The sequence below is a fragment of the Tenebrio molitor genome, chromosome 5 (assembly GCF_963966145.1).
Source record: "Tenebrio molitor chromosome 5, icTenMoli1.1, whole genome shotgun sequence".
Lineage (NCBI taxonomy): Eukaryota > Metazoa > Arthropoda > Insecta > Coleoptera > Tenebrionidae > Tenebrio > Tenebrio molitor.
In genome coordinates this window covers 6,854,947-6,872,631 of record NC_091050.1, presented here as the reverse complement: position 1 = coordinate 6,872,631, position 17,685 = coordinate 6,854,947, and the positions used below count along the sequence as shown (strand labels likewise).

Genomic DNA, 17,685 nt, shown 5'->3' with positions numbered 1-17,685 from the left:
CCCATTACGAAACACACGACGATTTCTTCCGCGGGAAATTTCTCTACAGTCCGACGATGCCAGTAGCCACTGCTCCAGTGTGGAATCAGTGTTGGAACTGCGGAAACCAGATCCAGAAGCTGTTTTACTAGGTTTGGGGTTTGGACCACCCCGAAATAATAATTTAGTCTCACGAATACCTAGCAGATTTCTCCAACCATCGAAAGTATGACCTCTCTTATGTTGTTTATTTTTGTATTATAAAACCTTATTTTAGTTGTTAACCCAAATTGATATTGATAAATTTCTGGAACAGTACGGTGAACCAAAATGTTCTAGTCATCAGTAAGTGTCTTAGGTATGCTTTGTTCAAATTTGACATACATTTTATAGGTCTGCTCCACCTTCCCCAGCCAGAACACAACCAAAATCTTGTTAATTTGTGACATTCCTACTCCTACACTGCTACAACTAGAATCTTCACTCAAGTAGACTAAAATATATATTTTATATTTTATACCTACATTTGACCAAAAATTAACTATATAGTTCTACATACAACGTCCTTGGTGTTAACCAACATAATTCTATTTTTTTACCATAAAGTTAAAAATAGTTACTCATTTTTTTTTAAATCAATTTGGTGACCACATCATGCACAATTTACTATCAAATTACACCTGCTATTGTGAATCACTTCCATTGTATCTCCAATAAATTATAAATTCAATAGTAAATTGGACATGAAAACAATCTGATATTTATGTTCAGACTAATTTCTAATTGTCATGTTGAGTTAATCTGAGGATATGATTATCAAAATGTCAACAGACCATATGTAGCTAATCCACTGTGATTTTTACAAACTGTATTCTAATGGAATTAGAGAAAATCGTATTTATTGAATGATTAAAATTTACAATAGAATACTAGCAAGGATAGTTGCTTATCTGTTGACACTTTCTATTATTATAAGGGTAATTTATCTCCAAGTAAATATAAGTTTTTCTATTTAAATAATATATTGTGATGTTCAAAATGTGATTAAGTTTTGTAAAAAAGACATCAATAATTACAACAAATTTAAGTCAATTATGAAATTGCTGCATTTAAACAATTGAAACTATTTGTATCTATAATAGGAAGATAAAAAATATGTACTAGAAGTTTGCCTGAAAGTGTAAGTAACCGTCAAAACAATAGTCGAAAAACAAATTACAAAATGTCTTACAAAGTAAGACTAAAATACATTTTCCGTAGACTCGAAACAGTTCTGAACATATCAAATTGTAATATGTTATAAATTTGTTGATTTAAACCGTTTACATAATTATGTATATTACAATGTGTCTCAGAAATAAGTACATTAATTTTTACGAGAGACAGATCTCGTCAAGAACAACAAAATAATGTAGGTACCATTTTTTCGAAATATAATTTTCATTTCAGTATTTTACCGCCCCATAAATTAACGAGCTGTCTATTTTCTAGTTATTTGATTCATTGACGGTGACCGTGAAATAATAGTTTTTTTTTGGCGTCCGTTATTAAATGCACAGGTTTTTTCATTTATTTGTGTTTGTAAAATATGTATGTGATTTTTGAATCGGTCCAGAGGTCCAGAAGCGCTAAAAAAAGTTCCGTAGCGTATCATTTTTAACGCAGTAATAAAATTTTTAAACTTACGGGCGCCAAAAAAAAATTGTATGCAACTCGTAAGTAAAATATCTTTTTTTTACTCGGCGGATCCTTCTCGTAAAAAAAAGTATTACTATTATATTCACTTGTTACATAAATAAAATCCGCGCAAAACATTGTTTTTGGAATAAAGTTTTTTCGCTCCGCGGCCGAGGTAGAGACAAGAGGATTACATTTTTAGTTAGTGTTATCCAACTACAAAAGGCAGGTGTTTTCGTGTTGATTCTGTGATTTAAGCTAAAATTTTGTGAAAATGGCGCGTTTATTTTCGAATTCGAATAGTGAATACATTGATGTATGTGTTGGCGTATGGTGAAGTGCGATTTCATGCATGAAGGAAAATGCTGCCACAATTCGCAATAACAGGTATGCTGGAAAGAGTGGAAGAATTATTTCGTAGGGGCCTTCATTGTTGTATTGACAGTAACGGCGGTCACTTATTTGAACACTTCGTGTAATGATTAGTGATTACTCTGATTACTTCATGAGAATTTTTACGGATTAATAGGTACACTAATTTTAGGAGACATTTTGTCGTTATCTTCGGTATGGGCGGATTCATTACGGTCAGTTTAAAATATTTATTATTATAAAATTGTTTTCATTTGTACCATGATTCTCTTTTTTCTCTTCCACTCTTATTCATTATAGGTCACAGTAACGGGCGCAGCAGTTTGTCACTGTGCATAAGGTAGCAAAAAACAAGTGAAAGTTTTATTACATTTGTTTTTTTTTTGTTCGACACTGTCAGAATTTGAGAATTTTCTCCTATTTGAACGGATTTTCATAAATGTCACCACGTGTCAAAACGAAACGTCAAGCTAATTTTAAAGATTTTAAGCGATTTGGAGCCTTTAAGGGGCTCGTCGAACAAAAAAAAAAACGTATTCAACTCGTTCGTGTGTCAATTGGGCTTTTTTGGCACTCGTCAAATAAACTACTATTTTCTTCTTCCGCTTATCAGCACGGCGAAGCAAATAATCTCCATCTTTCAATAATAAATTATTGGATAAATCAAGGTTTAGGAAAAAAATATATTGAAATATACTGTTTCTATTAACGAGTAACCAATTAAAATTAATGTACTTATTTCTGAGACACGTTGTAATTCGTTAAATAGCACTTGCCAATTCAACTGTGCTCTCTTCGTGGGTTGTATTTTATATTGCTGCTACATTTGCCAAGCCATTCCAATGATTTTAAATGCACATACCTACTGCTTGTAACGCTGTAATTTATATATTATGCAATTTTGGCTTCCGTTAGTGTACTAGCTGTTAAGGGTGAAGGTCACTACCTGTTCACTCAGATAATTGTTTTTAATACTTTTTGTGGACCAATTTTTTTGAAAAAAATAAATAATGTTGACGTCCATCGGTGTAACCGAATTCCATTAATATCCTACTCTGTTTTGTACTCCTATTACGATTTAAGTTCTGAATATGTATTTTTTAAGCTTGATCTGACGAAACTGCCATTCGCAACCGATGAAACACGCACGTTGTTTTTTTTACCAAAAAAATCAAACCAACAAATTTAAATAAACAACTTTATTATTTGAACGTAATACATTTTATTTTCGCGTGTTTCACGAAGTAAAATAAGAGATCTCTCCCATTTCAAAATATCAAAAAACAAAAATTAGGACAAACGTATAGATAATTATTTTAATGTTTCTTTTAATATTAAAGGTCAATAACCAACAAATTCAAGATTGAAAGAATATTTTTAAAAAAATTATCTAATAGCTTAGTTCAACTAAAAAAATATGGTAAATTAACAATAACTAAACTAAAACATCGGCATCAATAGGAATATAAAAAAGTACTAAAAACAATTGCAAATTCAACGTGGCCGTATTTACAAATGACTTCAGCTTGTTTGACATTGGATAACTTCAACCATCAAGCGGCTGGACCTTGTCTGAATTAGAACTGTCTTGTTCCTTCCCATCATCAACCTTATCTTCACTCTTAGCTTTAGAATTATCAGATTCTGGAACGTCTTGATCCGGTTTATCTGTACTCTTAGATGCTGCCTCGGTTGACAAATTCAAGTCTGATGCGACATTTTCGGGTTCTTTAGTACTTGTGTCTCCCGTTTCACAAACTTTTAGATCATTACCGGAATTTATCACAAGGTGAGTATCCTCAACCGAACTTGTTTCACCAGATTTATCTTCACTAGTGTCCACCTCTTCTTGCACTTCATTCTTGTCCTTTGTTTGTTCGCTGCCAACACTGTCGTCCGATTTGTTTAAGAGTGAAGCATCACTTTTATTCTCTCTATCGGAAGCTCCACTTGGACTTGCACTTTGTGATGTCTCCGAAATTACATTTTCTTCATTAGTAGACGCTGTTTCGACGGCATCATCCTTTACAAGATGATCCGAAGTTTCTGGAAGGGAATTAGGATTACAATTTTCACCGCAAACGGGACTGTCTTCACTGGTATCAGCAACTGATGATTCAGGTATGGAACTCTCGGCCGAAATTTCAGTTTGGTTAGTGTTGTCTTCTACAATACTGCAAACTATGGGCCTCACAATGGAATCTGGATTAGAGTTTTCGCCATCATTGGTACATTGTTCAACAACATCGGTTAGTAGAGATTTCCCAATAAGATTAGCGTTTTCATTCTGGTTAGTATTTTCCTCTTCCACGTCGTTAATAATCGTTTTTGTGTGAGAATCAACGTTAGTAGTACATTCGGCTTGATTAGTCGTGGCGCTATCGATTAACGATTCAAGTATGGAATTCTCCGCCGAAATATCAGTTTCGTTAGTGTTGTCCTCTACAATACTACAAACTATGGGCCTCACAATGGAATCTGAATTAGACTTTTCGCCATAACTGGTACATTGCTCAACGACATCGGTTAGTTGAGATTTTTCAATGAGATTAGCGTTTTCACTCTGGTTAGTATTTTCCTCTCCCACGTCGTTAATAATCGTTTTTGGGTAAGAATCAACGTTAGTACACTCGGCTGGGTTAGTCGCGGAGCTATCGATGACTGATTCAGCTATTGAACTCTTGGCCGAAATTTCAGTTGCGTTAATGTTGTCTTCTACAATACTGCAAACTATGGGCCTCACAATGGAATCTGAATTAGAGTTTTCGCCATGATTGGTGCATTGGTCAACGACATCGGTTAGTAGCGATTTTACAATGAGATTAGCGTTTTCACTCTGGTTAGTATTTTCCTCTCCCAGGTCGTTAATAATAGTTTTTGGGTGAGAATCAACGTTAGTACATTCGGCTGGGTTAGTCGTGGAGCTATCGATTAGATCAGTAACTATACCTTCCACGAATGTCCTAGTTTCTTCGTTACTAGTGCTCGTTGTAATCAGGTGCTCAACCGTGTTGTCTATGTCTTGATTAATGCTATCAACCACTAAAATGTTTTCATTGATCGAACTTTCACTATTACCGGAATGTGCGATGTTGTGCATAATTTCACTGTCCGTTCTTTCTGTTCGAACTTTCAAAGGACTAGAAGCTGGTGTCATTTTTATACCATTCAAGTCAAGTCGGATATCGTTTAAACCAAGATACAACCTGACTGTATCATTTGAAACGAATTCCGCTTGGAAGACGGTTTTACCTGTTAATCAAAAAGATTTCGTTACATTCTTGCAAACATTGTAGTACAGTGATAGATTGCACGTTTTTTGACAGACATAGAGACAAGTGTCTACGCGGTAAAAAGTAGAATAGCGCCCAAAACATTTGTTACTCATTCATACTCGAAGAATCAATAATTTCAACAACAGTTTTATAACAATTGAAAACACTTGTACTCAAACTTCTTTCAGAGTGACAGCTGTAATTCTGTAAACAACATCATAGGCGTAAGATTATTACTGGCGGGAATTAATTTGCAAAGTTACAATGGTTTCCTAAATAACGAGGTGGAGAGTTTAGTATTTTTCACTGCGTTATATTTTGGAAATAGAATTTAAAAACACGCTATCTATCAGTGTACGGAGTTTATCGTTTCACCCTTGATGTAAAAAACTAGACCACGTACCATTTCAAACTTCTTTCGTTAATTTGTTTGCTTTAAATTTTGTAAAAATTCAACAAAGAAGTTAGTAACTCACCTTCATCGTTGAGCTCTGCAAACTTCTTTAACGAATCCTCATTCCACGTAATATCTGGTAGACTTTCCAATTTGTATTTCCCTTGCAATTCCTCATTTTCTTTAAGCAGGACCATGCTGTCCAACCCTTCGAAGTTCTTCACTCGTACATCTTCCGTTTTCGGTATAATCAACGTCGTTACGTCCACTCCATCCACCAACAACTCGACCAATGCCGTCTCGCCAGTGCTCAATTTCTTGATGTCGAACGTGGTCTGTCCGTCGGCCGAGATCTCGCTAAATTTCCTCACCATTTCCGGACCCCAAGTCGTCAAATTTCCTGGTTTCTGTAGGCTACACTTTTGAGCTAAAGGCGGCAACATTACCAGATCTTCCGGGAGTTCCCGCAAACTGCATATCGTGCATGAATTGCCGTAGTCGATGAACACCACTTCAATTCCGGCAACGGTGTTGGACAAAATTCTGGCACGGTACCACATTTGATCGTCGGGAAACAGTGCTGCGCACAGGGCACCCGGAGCCAGATCCTCCAGTTCGGAAAAACTCTCAGATCCTGACAATTGCTCGGCCACCCATTCCAATTCCTCAACGCAATTTTCCAATTGCACCCAGAATTCGGACGGCGAGTTGAGGTGGCTTACGAAACCTACGCTGTTCGATTTCGGCACGACTTGGTCCGGTAAGGCCAAGTTTTCCTCAATCAGGACTTCGCGAACGTTGACCCCGCCGGAGTACAACTCCACGTAATTGGTCTTTTCATCCTGGTTGACGAACTGGGCAGTCAACGACTCGGCGTTGCACAACTGTTCGAAACGTTCAGATGCCGCACTCGTCCATTCTTCGTCGATGGGTTTGATCTTCAACCTGCACCTCGTGGCGTAGACTTCCAACGACAATAAACTCGGTGGAAGAGTTTTAACTACAGTCGTTTGATTATCGAGAACGTCAGTATTGCCGTAATCAACGAATCGCACAGTTGTAATGTCAGCGTCTGCGTCCAACACTTGTGCGCGATACCATTGCTGGTCTAGAGAATAAGGGGCTGTGCAAAGGACACCTACTACTGGATTCTCCATGTCTACCATTTCCGCTATCTGTTCTTGTAAACTGGTTTGCAACTGCTCTATCGCCGCTATAGATTCCGCCAACTGTAGATAAAAGTCGCTAGGACTGTCGGCATGACTTAGTACTACTTGAGTCCCACAGGATTTGGAAGATTCACTAGGAGTCTCGACAACTTCGTTCGTGTCTGTTTCTACTACTTCTACATTCTGTACTTCTTCTTGTACTAATGAACCGTGTATCGTTTCAATGGTACCCTCTAAACCATTTTCTGTGAATATGAGATTGACATCAACGAATTTACCAATCAGTTCGCAAGTGGAGTCCTTAACCGTTACCTGCATGAATAATTCGTTCAGTTGAAAAATGTACTCTGTAATATGTAACACTCACCGCTACGCATACAAATGGTATTTCCATAAATTGGGTCGTAAGTTCTCTTAACGCATTCAACTCAACTTGTTCAGAATTGCCATAATCCAAGTAATTAACTGTAACTTTATCATCTTCTGAGCTTGTCACTCGTCCTCTGTACCAGTTTGCATCAGATCCTTTTGTGGCATAAACGTAACCTTCAACAGGAACTAACGGATTTTCTACAGAACTATTTTCGTAATACTCATAAATTGTGCTTAGTAAATATTCAATCATTTCAGCGCAAGTGGACGGTTGAATATACACAATGTTATTCTCGACGTGAGTGACTTCGCCCGATAAAGATGAATACATTATTAAATGGGGGCAGATGAGATCTACAGATTCATATGCCTCTTCGTCCTTGTTAATTAACTTTATTTTTGATCCAGTCTCATCGTACAACGTCACCTCCAATCTACAAATGAAAAAAGTAATTAAAATCCGTATAGTTCGTTTTTTAATACTAAAAATGGAAATATAGTCGGCTAGAAATAAAATTTAAAAATCATCCGGTAAAAAGTAACTAAAACCTGTATAGTTCTTTTTTAAATACATACATTAAACATTGTCGACCAGAGTTGAAATTTAAAAAAATCGTAGAATGCAGTGTTGGTGGAAATTTAGAATTGAGACAGACTTTATTTTTTTTTTGTTGGGTCATTTTGACATTGGCAACAGCAGAAGTTTTGAAATGACAAAAATGTCAACTTCTCGCGACAAAAGTGCATATTTAAATTTTGTAAACGAAGCTAACAACAAAAATTTCCAGCAGGTCTAACTTAAAATTTAGTATTTATAACCTCGTTATTTAAAGCCAAAGTTACACCATACTCTGGTGATATTTGTGTCATGAATAATCCGTATTACAACAAAACAATTACTAAAGACCGACTGGTAAGTTACGAAAATAGTTTTTTAAATATTTAACGACATAACTCACCGGTCTTCTTTCAAATCATCTACGTAGACAATTAAGACATTATCTAACTTCGCTTTGAGATTGTCTTCCCAAGTTTCGGTGGATTCACCTAAATTAAAGATTCCGCATTTCAGTAAAATCCCCGATTGAAGAGACATAAGAAAATCTCCCAAATTATTAACACTGATTAACATTGCTCTAAACTGTTGCCCAATGAATAGTGGTAATTCCGGTGACGCTATCGGGACCAATGCTTTTGCCAAACCATCCCTCAATAACAAATTTGCAATATCTTCGTTGTCACATTCTAACTTGACGGCAACCCTACAAATATTTTCGTCAATACTAGATTTTTTTTAAGTCCTTAAAGTCAACCTATCGTTTTCCGTTGAAATAAATCTACAGAAAAATTGCTTTTTGTCGAAATAACGACTATAACTGCTAGCATCTGGCCAAGTGTCTGACGGTGGTTCGATTCCGTCCAACTTACAGCAAATTGCTTGAGCGGGAAGTTCCATAAATCGCATTTCAATCGGCCACATTTTATCTATCACGGAAACGTTGCCAAAATCCACGTAATAAACTTTGAATTGGGAACCTGTAACTTCCAAGACTTGCGCACGATAAAGGACGCTGTCTTCCGGGAATAAACCGATGACCGGAGATCCAACTGTTGCTGTACTCGGTTGACGATTTTTGTAAGCTTGCTGTATCTCATCCATCATTCGCTTGAACTCCTCCTACATAAAAAAAACTTGAATTCTGTAACGCTTGGGCAAAAACAAAACATTACTTGTGTGTTTTCAAGCTGACAGTAAAAGTTCCCTGGATGATGGAACCAACTTATGTTGACAACCGCCTCGGTTTGATCGACATTCATAACGTGAAATCTTGCAGTACTCGACGCCGCATTCGGTACAGGTTCTAAAACTGTACTGGCGCCAGCGTTCCAAGTATCACCACTCGAATCACCTTTCCTATTAAAGTTAGGCTTATTTTTATTGCGACTATTATCTCTGAACCCCTTTCGGAAGCTCTTCTCGGACCCACTTGAACTAAGCTCACTTGCTTCCCTGCAACTCGTTGATAAACATAATAGTATATTCGAGTTCGTGTATAAATTGGGCTCTTTATGGCATGAATGGGTCAGTTTAAAATGCAAGTGACACGAGTGTTTTAAAGGCCCACGAGCGTCATAAAGAGCCCAATTTACACACAAACGAGTTGAATACGACGTTTTTTTTTGTTCGACGAGCCCCTTTAGGGCTCCAAATCGCTTAAAATCTTTAAAATTAGCTTGACGTTTCGTTTTGACAAGTTGTGACAATCCGTTCATAAAGGAGAAAATTCTCAAGTTCTGACAGTGTCGAACAAAAAAATACTTAAAAAACATCAACTATCACGTACCTTTTAAAATCCGGTTTTTTCTTGAAGCCGCCTGACTTATGTGCTGCTTCGGAATTCCAGTCATCGTTGCCTTCGTCGAATCTGCAAATACGTTTTTATTTGTGACACCGGATAAAATTATTAAAATTAAAACATACCTATTTTTATTTTTTCGAAAATTGTCTTTTGAATGAAAATTCCTCTTATCATCATTATTTCCCCAATTATCTTTTTCCCGTTTGTTTCCCCAATCGTTCCCATCTCTTGAATTGACGTTTCTCTTATCGTTCTCTCTATTACTACCCCAGTCATCTTTATCTCTTGCATTGAAGTTCTTCTTGTCATTATCTCTGTTGTTGGTCCAATTATCTCTATTCCTTGAATTAAAATGTTTCTTGTCATTTTCTCTATTGTTACTCCAGTTATCTTTATCTTTTGCATTATAATTTCTGGCATCATTTTCCTTAACATCATTCCAGTCGTCTTTATCTCTTGAATTGGAATTTTGCCGGTCGGTACCCCAGTCGTCCTTCTGTCGCGAACTATTTCTCTCATCGTTACTACCCCACTCGTTATTTTTATTATGTCGATCCTGATTTTTACTATAAAACAAACAATAAAATCACGAACACGGTAAATTTGTTCACTCTTACTTGAAAGCTCTGTTTTGTTTCCAAGAGCTGCCGCTTTCTGAATTTTTAGTACTAAAATCGTTCCTATTTCTATCGTTTTTACTACAAAATCAAATGTACTTATAATACTTCAAAAAAAGCTGAAACTTACTTATATCCTTTGCTACTGTGCCTATCGCTATCTGTCGAATCGTTTAGATCTACGTCGCGTTTGTTTTTTTCGTAATTTTTACTACAAATTAACTTTTGTATTTTCTTCGTTTTCATAAAGATTAATACTTACTTGAAACCTTTATTATTTTGTCGCCAAGAACTACTTTCGTTGCTTTCGTTCGTTTCAAAATTATTTTTACTTCTACAATAAACAAATAAATTAATTAAAATTAAAATGTTAAAGTAAATGGCAAACTAAAACTACAATTTACTACTTGCCATATAACAGATTTTCCATCGAAAAAATAAAAAATTAACTACTCTAAGCTACGTACCGAGGGCTTTTATTGTCTTGTCTCCAACCAGAACTGTCCGGTGAAGAATCTGCTGTCCATTGCCTTTAATAAAGACTTATTAAAATATGAACGATAAAAAATTCAAAATTCTAACCGGTCAGATTTACGGTAATCTTGTTTATCAGACTGATCTCTAGAATTGTATTGATGAACTGATTTTCTGTGTTCGATCTTGTTTCCCGCTTGAACCAACATTGGACTAACTTGAGATCTAGTAACTGCTATCTTATCCAACAATAGTGAAGCTACGTTATAATTTGCTCCATCGATCAACTCAATTAAAGCCTTTTTCCCTTGCATTTCAACAACTTTCATCGTGAATTCTTGTTCCAGAATAAGTTCCTCTAATAAATTGTCACGTTCTAGATCCGGTTCCATATTTTGATAGCCGTTCAAACAGCATTCAATTGCCTGAGGTCTTAAGATTGTTAATTGTTTTCCTTCAATAGGCTTAAGCGCCGACGTCGACACCACCTCTTCATTTCCATAGTCAACATACTGTACTTTTGCCTTAGTCCCTCCTTGCACTTCGACAATTTGACTCCTGTACCATTGTTGGTCAGCTTCGAATAACGCGTAACAAGGTAGTCCCACTTTTATTTTGTTATTATTAATGCCATCACTATCTCTGCACAAACCCTGTATATCCAGCATGAGTCTTAGCAAATCATCCTCTTTAGACTTCAATTGAACATAAAATCTGTTACAACTGAACACGTAGCTAACTTTGATCGGTTGACTGAATCCTCGATTGAGAGAAATATGTTCCGGATATCTTGTAGATGCAGCTTGATGAACAATGTCTAAAGCGCTGATTTGAGTCTCGGGATCCCAAAGCTCGCAACGAGGAAGAGAAGTTCGAGCTGTCATTGGCATTACTTTCATGTGAATGAGGCGATTATCGACAAATTTTTTGAAAGCACATTGCATCTCTAGTGTCACAGTTGATTTTTCCACGCCCGCTAATGCAAATCTGATAGCCATAACTTTGGGTATTACATATTTAAAAGGAATTTCGTAGAGCGCTTCCAAAGGAATCACTTCAAAATTGCCGAAGTCGACATAAAATACCTAAAAATATTACAATCTTAGCTTCATTAAGTTGATATAAAATATTTTAAAAATATTACAATCTTAGCTTCATTTGAGGGAGTTTTCATCTAAAAATATTTTTTTAAAGATTTTGCACTACTACGTAATTTAAAAAAATACTGATTTAAAAATTGCTTTATTTCATGTCTACAACTACTAATAATTCAGTCGTTTGCAGCAAAAATAACTTGTGCTTGTTTTTCTGTCGATATTGCAAACATTCAAAATCCACAAATCATAGTCAACCACATTGCATTCAAGGTCAGAAATTGCTTTTGGGTTATTTTATAAAATGCAAAGTGTGTTACACCGATACCGTACCCAAGTTATTGTATAAAATTTTATCATATATGGAGTACAGGCATATAAATGTGTTCCTCATTATTGTCGCATTTTTTGAGTGAAAAAACGACTTTCATAACGTGTTGCACACGACATTTTTTTGCATGCAAGTTGAGAAATTTGGCCTAAAAGGATTTATGCGAAATAAAAAAAAAAACAGAAATGTATAGTAGGTATTTTTGAACAATGAATTGAATAAAATGATTACAAAAAATATTATATACATACTTTCATTACGATTGTTCGTTAAAAAAAGTCAACTTTCACTTATTTGTGTCTTTTTTGATATGAAAATACGAGTAGGTGTAAACAGTAACACAATAAACTGCCGTTTAATTAACAAATTAAAACTACATATTTAAAATGTTTTAAATAAAAAATAATTTTAAAAATTTCAAAATCGTTACTTTAGTTTACTTCATCTACAATTTGTCATTTTGCAATTTATTATTATATTGTGTCACACAATGAACTGCGATTCTATTGTTGTAATAGCCCGAATTTACGGCGTTCGCTATTACTTGTTGTTAAAAAGATTACGTGTGGCTACTAGTGTCCTCAAATAAACAAGATGGTTGCAGTTTTGATCGTATTTATTTAAACACTAACATCAACAATTATACAATACAACTTAACTCTCTGACCGTTGTGGTAGTAGTAGTAGTAACGAGAGTAAAAGGAGTGACGGAGTGACCATTCACAACTCCTGGTCCCGCTTTTATATTTAAGCTAAGTCTATCTGCAAAAGGGACAGGGATGGTGAAAGTCTGATAGCCATAAATTACATTATAACACTATTATGATGATATCGGACAGATAATAGTGGGGAACACAAAAATTTAAAATATAAAAATGATTTTTTCTCAAAGTAAAAAGTAGCTGATTAATTACTAAAAACTAACAACTGGAATTATATTCCTAAAATATTTCTTTTTTATGCAAAGGTCCTTGAGCTTTCAAGGTGTCGAAACCACTAGTTTAGAACCTTTCAAAAGCGAAACATCTTGCTAATTAAAACCCCAGCTATTCACCATATTTGTCCAATTAATCCCAAAATGCCGACAACTTTTCAAAACTTTTTTCATTACTTTATTACTGTAATTTATTTTACCTCCCTGCGGGCTTTTATCCTGGGTTTACACACTCAGATAATTTGCGAAAATCGATATGAGCATCTCAATTTGTTCACAAAGTCGTGGCGTCTAAATAGAAATGTGCGTTTGATGCAAACCAAAAAATTAAGCTTGTGCTAAATCTGCTCTTGTTTAAAAAAAAAAAATTACTGCAGTCGGTGCAGATAACTGAGTGTGTAACACTTTATGTTTTTTTTTTACATTTAACTATGTATATCGATTCATAAAAATATTTGCTTGTTGTTTATGATTATGAAGATTGAACTGAACTTTATAATACTTTGTCGTTCAGATATGGTCTTTCTCCTTAGTACCCCCAACTAAAAACGGCATGTGAAATTATGTTCTTCAAACTATAAACTAGTTATAGACTAGTAATTTCCTTTTGGTTTTGCTTCATCAAATTTTATTAGCGATGGTAAGCTCATTGAGTAACTTGAAATACGTTAACAAAGGGTAATTTGTAGATATTTTGTTTCAATCAACTGTCCAATTCTAAATGACCTACAGGTTAAGTTTGTTATGACTACCAAAGGCAGCTTTTCTAATAAGTTACCTACCAATCAAGAAATTAAAGTTAAATGCAACATACCGGGTGTCCGCGCGAAAAGTTGAGAAGGATTTATCTCTGGTGTCTTTAAAGTTACAAATTTGAAATTTTAAAATACAAGTCAGCCCAAGGGAGAATATAATTTACTACAGTTGTCATGTCATTAGTCCGCCACCAACTGTTTTTTCTCAATTAAAAAAATCTACTTAGCCTGGTTATGGTAACGAGAACAAATGAAAAAATAAATAAAGTATTGCCAAAAATTAGGAAAAAAAATATTATGTAATTATGCGATTAACAATAACAAAGAACAAAATAATTACGCAATACGCAATTCTAATTTTAAACCACTGTTTATTGATTAAATAATAGTACAGCCAAATATCACAAGTCTCACTTCCTCACAAGCTGGTTAAATAATTCTGTCAGAGTTGACAACACAAAAAATTAAACCTCCCACATTTGCAAATTTCATTTTCATCATAATTATTTTACTTTCTTCATCCATCTCAATTAGGTTTAGATAAATTGTATAAAAATTATAATGACATATAGATCACATTTTTGACCCCATTTCTTTATTTATTTATTAAGAATGCAATGTATTTACTTTTATTGCATTATTTACTGTTATCCAAACACTAATAAATAAACTTAGAACTTAATTTACATAAATGTAATTTCAAAAATTTTGTGCAGTCAACACATACCTTATATTGGCCATCAACTTCATTTGTAACAACTGCTCTACAAATATGTCCATCCTCCATACACCTGGCCAGACAAACAGTACCAGGAATTGGTATACCTTCAACAGGTGTCAAAGTCATGGAATTGATTTCTTTCATCAGCTTCCCTAGCACTTCTTCTGATTGTTTTAATTGTATAGAGAAATTACAAGGTCCATCAGTAACATAGGAAACATAGACTTCATACTGGCTTCCTGGCTCCAAAGTGAATGCCTTATAAGTAACAATATTTTGCTGCACTGGAGGTTGCTGTAGTGAAGTTCTGGGCATCATGGATAAAAGGACTGCTTCTTGTGTTGTCAGTGATGTGTGTCTCATAAGACCTTTTGAAATTAAAATTATAGCTAAATCATTTACACCCACAAACAATCTGACGAGGTAATGTTTAGTAACTTGTGCAATAATACTAAAGTTTACTTCAGTATAGCGGACTTCTTTACAAATTTCATCAAGATATGCATCATTCCATTCACCTCGAGGGCACACAGCTTCAGCTAATAAAAAACTGGTAGCCTGAGGTGAAATCGAAATGAAAGATGTTTCAAAGCCTTCCAAAGATCTTATATTTGTAATTGGGACAACATCTTTGTGGCCATAGTCAACAAAATTAACCTCGATGTATCTATTATGCAAGAAATTTAAACTCGTGACTCTCGCTCTGTAATACTTGTTGTCTTTGTATTTCGCACAGCAAAGTATACCAATCTGCAACGTTTCTGGATGTGGAATGCATAAACCGTTGTCAAATTGGTTTGTGAACGTATGCAAGACTTGCTCTACGTAGAGTGACGTGTTTTTGTCTGTTTGTCCCCACACTTTTAAGAACGGACCTTCCTTCTCCACATATGTAATGAAGAGACAGTTGGATTGGGCGTCCATCACGGCTTTTGATGACGACAATTCTTATTTCGTGAACACATTAGAAAAACAGTCCTTACCGGCACGGAAAACTGACAACTTTTATTTGAAACGCTGTGGAAAACCAATAAGAAAGGTTATGAAAAAATTACGCGACCTCTACAGTTCGCATTGGTTAATTAAGATACGCGCGAAATTTTAAAAAGTTGACACGGCCTCCAGCCAAAAAAGCACATTCCTACAAACAATAAGTACGAATTTTAGAAAAACAACTTATCTGTTTAAAAAAACAATAATCTGCTGACTGTTAGCTACGATCCAATAAATTTATTCGTCAAAAGTTTCTCACTCGCAACCCCAGGTTTTGCATTTTGAACTGAGTACTGTCGCAGTTTTTTTTAAATTTACGTCGTGGTTCTGTAACTAGCACTATACTAGCACCACAAACCCAAAAAGTGCTTAAGTGCTTAATTTCTTTTAGACACAAAAATGTTAACAGATGTGAACATTACGAAGGTGTAATGCAATTCCGTAGTACATTCCGCGCTATTGCTTCGTTATGGATAACAATCAAATAACATTATCGTGTGGGATTTGTTGATTTACGATAAATAAGTACCGCCACTGCAGTAAACTACAAATGCGTAAATTCAAAGTGCCTATACTTACTTAAAAAATACAGTTCCACACCCAATAGTTTTGCAGAAGAGGAAAGAACGGTAACGGTACTAACATAGATCTACGACACAAACACAAAACACAAACTGTAATTTTATGGCATTGCCTTCCTATCGTGAACCATCGAGAACAATTAAATAAAATTTTGCCGGTCCACTCCGCTGCCCGTCACGTTCAAGTCGAATGGACACGACATACCAACATCGTTAAGTCGATGAGAGTACTCCGCTAAGCCAGGAGTACCGGCGGGTTGGGGTTATGATAAAAAACCAAACTGAGACAAACTAGGTGAGTAAAAAACTCTGGAATTTGTTCATAAAAAACCAAGAGTTGAAGGGGAAATTATTTCGAAAGTTAAACTAAATTCGTGTGGAATCAATGAGTACCGTTCGTTGTTATTTCTTCAAGCAGATGTTCATTGATTGTTATTATTTTTGACTGGACAATCCAGTGGACCTACAACAACCTACTTTGTGTGGTCGTTGCCACTCTTCGCTAATGTGCTTGAACTTTTGAAAGTGATTAGCTTCACACATACGTAATTGGTAACATACTTTAGATGCTTTTATGTTTATGTTAAATAGCACGGAAATAGCGTTTTGAAGCCACTAATTTCTGGTCGATGGAGAATCAGCGCGCATTCCACCACAGCCTCATTCAACGACCCCAGTGGACTATTCTAGACAAAACCGTAGATTTTTATTACTGATATTCAAATAAATTCAAGAATAATTATTAAAATTATGTGTAAATTATTATAACAAATTTTAAATTGTCATGTGTATCCAAAAAATTATTTAAAATAATGTAGACAATTGTAGTATTTTGTTGCTGCAAAATAAAAATGCAGGATATGGGATTTGGGATGATAAGTGGAGTCTAGAAGGTGACTAAAGATTAAAAAATACTAATAGATATTTCTCATAGCTGTTAGGAATATTTTTAGAATCGGATAAAAGGTTCTTAATTGCCAATTAGGTTTCATTTGGAACAATGAAAAATCAGGACGTAAAATGGGCGTTCATTAACTACCCAAGATTCTAACTCACGTCTTTATTCATTGAAAATTAACAGTGTAATGCCCCGAAACCATGGGTTCCCGTTCTCTTCCTCATTCCAGACGTATAAAAATCTGACCAGACCTGACCTGACCCGCCGCCCTTGGTAATTGGGGTTACCTACTTTTCGGCATTTTAATTTTTTTTTTTTTACTTTTAACATGTTATTTTGAGTTATGAAAAATGGTAAATTTATAGCCGGACCGGAGTATGTGTGAAAGTTTTCATTTGGTTACATTGTACCCGGTGCCGGCTCCAGTTTTGCCGGTGTATGTGAAAACGGCCTGACGGTTGGTCCGTGCCGGCGTGCCCAGGAGTTCGAACGTTGACACGCCACTTAGGTACGTGTCCGGGTTATTTTCTCTTAACGTGAAAGGGATTCGCACAATGTGGACTGATCAAATAAAAGGATATATGCTTCTGTGTAAAGCGACAGTGTATTGAGTCTTACAATGTTTGTTTCTTTACATTTTCTTATCAATTAACTTAAAATCTAACAAAATGAACAAGAATCTCCTCTAA

The 17,685-nt window shown here is 35.4% G+C and overlaps 1 protein-coding gene across 8 annotated transcripts; it reads right to left on the bottom strand.

Annotated features, from left to right (window-relative positions):
- Nucleotides 1–3,212: 3,212 nt before the first annotated feature.
- tud (tudor domain containing protein) lies at nt 3,213–16,235 on the bottom strand. Of its 8 annotated transcripts, none has more exons than XM_069049061.1 (16): nt 16,097–16,235; nt 14,531–14,892; nt 11,834–11,863; nt 10,798–11,774; nt 10,683–10,745; nt 10,478–10,549; nt 10,346–10,426; nt 10,216–10,296; nt 9,721–10,164; nt 9,584–9,664; nt 8,970–9,249; nt 8,552–8,916; nt 8,198–8,500; nt 7,234–7,672; nt 5,780–7,178; nt 3,213–5,280 (listed from the first exon to the last, which is right to left on the bottom strand). In XM_069049061.1, the coding sequence occupies exons 2-16, from the start codon at nt 14,885–14,887 to the stop codon at nt 3,575–3,577; spliced, it is 6,678 nt and encodes a 2,225-aa protein (XP_068905162.1). In that variant the 5' UTR covers nt 14,888–14,892; nt 16,097–16,235; the 3' UTR covers nt 3,213–3,574. The 8 variants fall into 8 exon arrangements, with proteins under 8 accessions (XP_068905162.1, XP_068905161.1, XP_068905164.1 ...); XM_069049060.1 differs by lacking the exon at nt 16,097–16,235 and having other exon boundaries at nt 3,213–4,779; nt 4,978–5,280; nt 14,531–15,596; XM_069049063.1 differs by lacking the exon at nt 16,097–16,235 and having other exon boundaries at nt 3,213–4,230; nt 4,978–5,280; nt 14,531–15,595.
- Between the last annotated feature and the right edge of the window lie 1,450 nt (nt 16,236–17,685).